The sequence below is a fragment of the Penaeus vannamei genome, chromosome 20, assembly GCF_042767895.1.
Source record: "Penaeus vannamei isolate JL-2024 chromosome 20, ASM4276789v1, whole genome shotgun sequence".
NCBI lineage: Eukaryota > Metazoa > Arthropoda > Malacostraca > Decapoda > Penaeidae > Penaeus > Penaeus vannamei.
In genome coordinates this window covers 14,920,429-14,927,928 of record NC_091568.1, presented here as the reverse complement: position 1 = coordinate 14,927,928, position 7,500 = coordinate 14,920,429, and the positions used below count along the sequence as shown (strand labels likewise).

Here is a 7,500-nt window from a genome sequence, read left to right as displayed (position 1 = left end):
GGGAAGAGGGAGAGAGGGGAAGAGGGAGAGAGGGGAAGAGGGAGAGAGAGGGAGACGGAGAGACGGAGAGACGGAGAGACGGAGCGAGAGAGCGAGAGAGAGAGAGAGAGAGAGAGAGAGAGAGAGAGAGAGAGAGAGAGAGAGAGAGAGAGAGAGAGAGAGAGAGAGAGAGAGAGAGAGAGAGAGGGGGGGGGGGGGGGGAGGGAGAGAGAGAGAGAGAGGGAGTGGGAAAGGGAAAGGGAGAGAGAAGGAGATAGAACAGCAAGAGAGAATGTTCAGATAGATAGGATGAAGAGGATAGAGAGGGACAGGGAGGAGTGACAGAGAGAAAAGGGGGGAGGGAGAGAGAGGAGGATGGAGAAGGGTTATAAAAAAATTGACAATTTTCACATTTTATTTCAATATGAGATAACATCATAAATTATGTGGAATCCATTGATTAACAATCATAAAAACTCTAGGGGATCAGCACAGGCCTGCTGAATTCAATAGTTTCCATTTTAACAATCCTCAAGTGTAAATATATTTTTCTGTACCTGCAGTACATTCTAACTCTGGTGTAAAAAAAAAAAAAAAATTATATTCCCTATCTTGTCTTGGTAATAAGTGCCATTTTGCATACATCTTTTTCCTTAGTATTAAGCAACTTTTTACAGATTAAAGAGAAAACAGGGAAATAATCTTAGCCATCCACTTGCCTTAAATTATTCACTCTCACTTACACGTATTAATTGGCATTAATTTTCTCAATGACTGTGTTTCTTATTCAACACTTTTGGAACTTTTCTTTTTCTGGAGAATTAAAACGAATTATCAAATCCAAAAGATATACAATTGTAACTATGTTACTATACATATTATCTGACAAGAAACAAATCACTGTCACTTCATCCTTTTCCATCAACTGTTTCAAAACATAAACTTTAGCTTTCATTAGCTACTCATTAAAGAAACAGACACAGACAGACATATGTACACCAAACACTGGAAATATACAATGTTACACATATCTTTTCCCAATCCTCACATTTCATACCCCTTATGCTTCAACACCGATGAACCTTTGAAAGCTTTGAAACCTTCTTTAACTTCTTCTACATTGATAGCCTTTTTTTCTTTTGGTTTCCATTTCTCTTCACTGTTTCCTGCATTAGGGAAAGGTTTACGATTATTTGGCCCATTGCTGAAGGGTCTCTGCGATGGATTTCTGGGAAACATTTGATTATTTGGCGCACTGTTTCTGATATTCTGTGTTGGATTTCTGAAAAGCATTTGATTATTTGGCCCTAGCATCTGGTTATTTGGCCCTAGCATCTGGTTATTTGGCCCTAGCATCTGATTATTTGGTCCTAAGTTCCTGATATTCTGCATTAGATTTCTGAAAAACATTTGATTATTTGACCCTATGTTCCACATATTCTGCATCAGATTGCTGAAAAACATTTGGTTATTTGCCCCAATGTTCATCATATTTGGCATCAGATTCCTGAGAGAGGCACACACACACATAGGGTTATTTGGCCCAGTGTTCATGGTATTCTGCATTGGATTTGGGCAACCCATTTGATTACTTGGCCCATTGTTCCCAGTATTCTGCATCAGATTTTGGCAACTCATTTGATTACTTGGCCCATTATTCCCAATATTCTGCATTGGATTTTGGCAACTCATTTGATTGCTTGGCCCACTGTTCCCAGTATTCTGCATCTGATTTTGGCAACTCATTTGATTACTTGGCCCATTATTCCCAATATTCTGCATTGGATTTTGGCAACTCATTTGATTGCTTGGCCCACTGTTCTCAGTATTCTGCATCTGATTTTGGGAACTCATTTGATTACTTGGCCCACTGTTGCTAGCATTCTGATTACTTGGCCCACTGTTCCTGGCATTCTGTTTCCTTCGCCTACTGCTCCTGGCATTATGATCTATTGGCCCACTGTTCCTGACATTCTGCTTCCATTTTTGGATGGGTTTTTGTTTCTTTGGCTTCTTATACCTGGGTTCAAACTCTTTCATCTGACCAGTTTCAATTTGCTTTTGCGACTCCTTGTTACCTGAAACCTTGCTCTCCCTTTCACTTGATGCTTCTTCCTTTTGGATCTGAGTCTGCTTGAATTTCCGTTCTGTGGAATTCATCTTCTCTATTATTTTCTGCACATTTGCTTTTTTTCTTTCAATCTCTTTAGCAAATGATGTTGGGTCTTTTGTAATAACATCAGAGACAGCAAGATCCACGAAGTCTAGCTCTAGTCATCTTTTCTTTCCGTCTGATTTACCTTCAGAATTATTTGTTTCCTCACTCTCTGCTCCCTCTTTATTGCCTTCTGTTGCTGTGCTTAAATCACCCTCTTCTGAGGGAGAATTCTCATCTTTGTCTTCACTTCCTTTTTGTTTCTTCTTCTTTCCCTTCTTCCTTTTGGGTGTAGATTCTTCCATTTGCGAAGTTTCTTCTGCAATTTTTGCCTCTCCCTCATCCGTGCAGTCTGGAGGCATGGCTTTGGGAATTTCATCTGAAGGTTCATTACAATTCTCTTCTTGAATTTCTTCTTGGCATAAGCTTTTCTTCTTCTTTTTCTTTTTCTTTTCACTGGTTTGTGGTTCAGTAACACCACTTTCCTCATTATTTCCATCAGTTTCATCTAACTTCCTCTTCTTTTTCTTCTTTGGTTTTTCCATTTCATTTCCTGCATCCACCCCATTTACTTCCTCTCCATTCTCTCTTACCTCATCTGTCCTCTGAACATCCACATTTTCAGATTCTCCTTCACAAATATTTTCTATAGGTAACTCTTCTGTATTCTTATCTTTACTTTTCTTCTTCTTCTTCTTTTTCTTCTTTTCACTATTCACACCATCTTCACTTTGCATGTTATCAGGTTCTGCTTTGCTGCTGTTTTCAGTTGGCAATTCCTCTGCTTTCACTACATCCAATTCTACCTTCTTTTTCTTGTTTTTCGTCTTTTTCTCCTTTTCGTTATCCATGTCAACATGAAGTTTCTCAGCCTCTGCCTCCTGACAGTTCTCAATGGTTAAATTCTCAGCATCCACATCTTCAGCATCATTTTCCCTTTCCTTATTTTTCTTCTTCTTTTTCTTCTTCTTGACAATCTCATCAACTTTACCTTGTGTTTCAGCGTCTAAGTCTTCATCTATTTCTCTCTTCCTCTTCTCAGTTTTTGAGACTGAAGCCTCAGTGTCAGACACACTTTCTTCTTCTCCTACTTCCTTCTGCTTGACCTTGTCCTTCTTCTTCTTCTTTTTCTTTTTCTTTTCTGCCTGATCCCCAGTGTAATCGTCTCCGTTCTCTGGATACTCAAATGCAAACCCTACTCTCTCCTCTCTCTCATTCTCAGACACCTTGCCATTAACTGGCATTTGTTCTTCATAACAATAGCCAAAACCTTGTCTGCCATTCTCATCCCCAATCTCACTTTCTCTTCTCTTGTCAATGTCATCCTCATCTTCTCTTTCTTGTTGAAGTGCCTGTGCCATCTTGAGCTTTGCCAATTTCTCAGCAAAGTATTCCTGAAATGGACAGAGAATCAGCAAAGAAATAAGTGTTTTCTAAAAGCCATAGTTTCTTACTCTTGCAAAATAAAACATAAATCACAAAATGTAAAAAAGGAAGAAAATGCAGAAATGGAAAGTGAGCATTTTGGCAAAAAAATTTAAGAGCAAGTAGGCTCAAAGTGTCCACTATTTTGTAATCAAATCTGTGCTACCATTATAAATTTACTGCATTCTATAAGAAGCTCTTGTACAAAGTAAACCTGAATTCAAGACGTTATTAACTTGAAGTTTATAAGAAAATACAATATTGAATTTAAGAAATATCTTATGTTAAGAATTATGTCTAGTAAGACCCATGAAAGTTTCATTATGTCAAACAAATTACGAAGACAAGCAACATGTATCAAAAGTAAATATCTCATATAAATAAAGATGTCAAAAACACAAATCTGAAAAAAAGAAAGGGAGAAAAAAAAAAAAAAAAAAAAAAAAAAAAAAATCAGAGGATTATTGCAGATGATAAGCATATTAAAGATACAGAAACTAGTGAACATGGTTAATTTTTGCACTTGGCGATTTGCCACCAGTATAAATCAGGCAGTATAAGTACTGCATGCCATCAAAAATGAGCACTCAAGTGTAGTAAACTTGTATTTTGGCCAACTCAGAGGTTTAGGTCTCAGAATGCAACAAGACATGGATACTTAGAAATACGCAAAGGCAACACAATTAAATATAACTTCAATAAAAATGTGTTTTTAAAGAGAACAGGCCATCAATCTTCTAAATAACCATGTAAATAAACATACCATAAAGATAGTGTGGAAGTAAATGTCTCATAAATAAACGTGTGCAGACAATGATTTTGCAAAACTAAATGTGTTAATATATGTCTAAAGAATCCAATGTCTGTGGAAAGGTTTTGCAGAACTGAATGTGTAGAGGTTGTAGTTTTGCAAAATTATATGTATATAATAAAAGAGCAAAATTAAAGCTGTCTGGCAGAAAAGATTCACCAGCATGTAAATATTCTGTAAAACTAATTACATATTCAAGGCAAAGAAATGAGAACTAATATATTGAGTTTATTGGGAAATGTACAAAAGTCTCTGAGTATATATATATCAGTGTTATAGCTTACTGCTGCTCAACAAAACACTTACATACTGTATGAGGAAATGAAGAGATGGAAAATAAAAATTCCAATATAACGAAAATAAGGAGGGAGAGAGGGGAAAAAAAAGAAAAGAAAAGAAAGAAAGAAAGAAAAAGAAAAAGAAAAAAGAAAAAGAAAGAAAAAAAAAAAGAAAAGAAAAGAAAAGAAAAGAAAAAAAAAGAAAAAAAAAAAAAAAAAGCATCTGTTCTAACTCACCTGAACCGTACCACCTTTAACAGTGGTAACGCCATTCAGCTTCACTTGCTGACCAACCTCATCCTCTTCCTTGATCTGAGTTGCCTCAATATCAGCAAGTTGCTTGGATCTTTTTGACCCAATGATGCATGCAATGTCATCCGAATTATAACGGCTCACATCTTTGCCACGAGTGAATTTGTGGTAGCTGAAAAAAGTGAGATAATTAAGCTGACACTGTAAATGGATGGCTGTAACACATTTCATGAATTGTTCATCATAAACAAATAAATAAAATACACTCATTACACACGCGCACACACAAATGTACACACGCACGCACGTACACGCCCATGCGCACGCACACACACACACACACACACACACACACACACACACACACACACACACACACACACACACACACACACACACACACACACACACACACACACACACACTCACCGAAGAATAAAAAGGAATCAAGCAGATATCTTAACAAAGCTCCTTGAATACAAATACAAACTCTATTAAAATAAAAAAGATACTTACTGAACTCTGGCTCGGGAGCCCTTCGACCGCTTCTCTAAGGATGATGCATTCTTTTTCTCATCATCACTGTTAGCAGCACTGTTAGAACAAGAGTTCTCCTTGGAATTATCACTGTTGAGGTTAGCCAAGACGCTTTCAAATCCTTCGTAGTGTTTGATCCACTCGTCATCGGACCCCTTGTATCCAATACCTAGATGGAGAAGAAACAGAGAAATTTTATTTTAAGATTCTTAAACGAAATTATATATGAAAGGACAAAGCTATTCTCTTTTGTTGTGAATATATCAAGCTTTAGGATTTCGCCTATCTTTAGTCTTCTTTATTAAAATACCCTTCTCTTTAATAAGATCTTACAGCATTAGTATACATTTACTCTTTTCTTTTATACTCAGCAATGCCAATTGGAGCCTCTACAAAACACATGCAATAAAAGAAAATTCTTTGCATACTAGTTATTCAAGCTCAAAGAATAAAAGAAAAAAATCTTTGCATATTTGAATCAAGTAACAGTATAACTTAGCATGGTACACATAAAATACCACCAGGAAATATCTATTAACATTATTAAGCATTGAAATATCCTGTATGTGTGCATTTTCCAAGTTGTGTGTCAAAGGCCTAGTGTTAGAGGGTTGCAAAAAGCTGAAATTCATAAAATGATTAATTACTTAATGGTGTAATTTGTTATGGATAGTCTACATATGATAGTAGGTTGATACAAGAGTGAATTTTATGTTTTTTTTCTTCTATGACAGCTGTCACAAACTGAAAATTAAGTTATCCAATCCATAAATATTAAATAAATGATGATATTCTATCACTAGGCTTCTTTCTTTCTAATTTGCAACAATGTCACAGAAGGAAAATACCTTAGAATTCACATGATAACTGAAATGAAGAATAGCTTGTGCTGCCATATTTAGAGTTTATAAAACAAGTCCATACCTTTCTTGTTGTCCTTTGTTAGAACCTTGATACAGTCAGTCATTCCCTGTTCTTCTCTTCCAAGGCCTTTCCCTTTAGACCATCCAAATTTTTCCATTAACTTCTGGCCAAATTTGTTTTCATCTGTAATGATTTGAAAAGTTTTTATTAATATAAAAGGAATGACTTTCTTCTAATAAGAAACAGTGTGTATACATAAATTTCAAGGCTATGACTTGAATTTCATGAATGAGATTCAGAAATTCTTATGGTCTGATATTAGTACAAATCAGGTTAAAATAAAATAAAATCAAGCTTGGAGGACACATACAGTTTCATATTGTGTATTTTCAAGGCTACCCCACCATAATGAAGGCAATGAAAATAATAAGGCCATTGTATTACTAAACAAGCAATACATTGCTTGTTTTCAGGGCTTCACACGAGTCACCTCTAATGCTTAAATCATCTATATCATGATGGCATACCCAAAATAGATCCAATTTTACCTATTTCATGTTAACACACAGTTTCAGTTTCACACAGCCAAATGGTACAAAGTAAACTTTGGACAGAAAGACAAAACTTCTGCTCAATCACTCACTCAATCACTCATTCACTCACTTATAATAAGAAAGTTGTGCAACATGTAGGTAACAGCCAAGTCTATATTTACATAATGGCAGCACTAAAATAGAGAGAATAAGTAATGACACAGTCAGAAAGTGAAGGACAAAATTACACTCACTGATTCATGAAATAATCAATGCAGGCAAAGAATAACTACAGCAATGAAGAAAATATTTTGCAAAAAATGCCATGCAGTCCAAGTCCAAGTAAATCAAGTGAGGGTCCAACTAGGCACTTGGACATATTTTTCAAGTCTTCTAGAACACCTCAATTTAGGTTTTAATGGACAAAACTCTTGAAATGCCAAAAAAAAATTGTTAACTCTTATCAAAATCACATCAGGGGTTGCAGAGCAATCATAATTGAAAGTTTTAAGGAATGAGCCTTTTATTTATATGCGCTTTATGCGCTCATTAGCGCCCTGCACATTTTTATTGAGATTGAAAGATTGAGACATTTATTAAAGCATTAGAAGTCCATACAATCATTGTCACAAAAATAAAGGTTTTATCATTGCAATTATATGGTGT

The 7,500-nt window shown here is 35.8% G+C and overlaps 2 protein-coding genes across 2 annotated transcripts in view; both read right to left on the bottom strand.

Annotated features, from left to right (window-relative positions):
• Positions 1-380: 380 nt before the first annotated feature.
• The window catches only part of LOC113828657 (PIN2/TERF1-interacting telomerase inhibitor 1), a 9,531-nt gene continuing 2,411 nt past the window's right edge, over positions 381-7,500 (bottom strand). The window contains exons 2-5 of the mRNA XM_070135059.1: positions 6,362-6,484; positions 5,417-5,606; positions 4,886-5,072; positions 381-3,528 (exon numbers count right to left, since the gene is read on the bottom strand). Coding sequence (XP_069991160.1) covers positions 2,254-3,528; positions 4,886-5,072; positions 5,417-5,606; positions 6,362-6,484 — 1,775 coding nt within the window. The 3' untranslated portion in view covers positions 381-2,253. The remainder of the gene's footprint in view (positions 3,529-4,885; positions 5,073-5,416; positions 5,607-6,361; positions 6,485-7,500) is intronic.
• LOC113828636 (putative uncharacterized protein DDB_G0286901) lies at positions 747-2,139 on the bottom strand. Its single transcript, XM_070134519.1, has 2 exons — positions 1,037-2,139; positions 747-792 (listed from the first exon to the last, which is right to left on the bottom strand). The coding sequence occupies exons 1-2, from the start codon at positions 2,137-2,139 to the stop codon at positions 747-749; spliced, it is 1,149 nt and encodes a 382-aa protein (XP_069990620.1).

What these genes read in the sequence shown, in the direction of transcription:
- LOC113828636 (XM_070134519.1), bottom strand. Translation starts at nt 2,139, where the DNA reads ATGAATTCCACAGAACGGAAATTCAAGCAGACTCAGATCCAAAAGGAA. An exon ending in TCGGTGTTGAAGCATAAGGG is followed by an intron (nt 793 to 1,036) that starts GTATGAAATGTG and finishes TTAATTCTCCAG; the next exon opens with AAAAAGAAAAGTTCCAAAAG.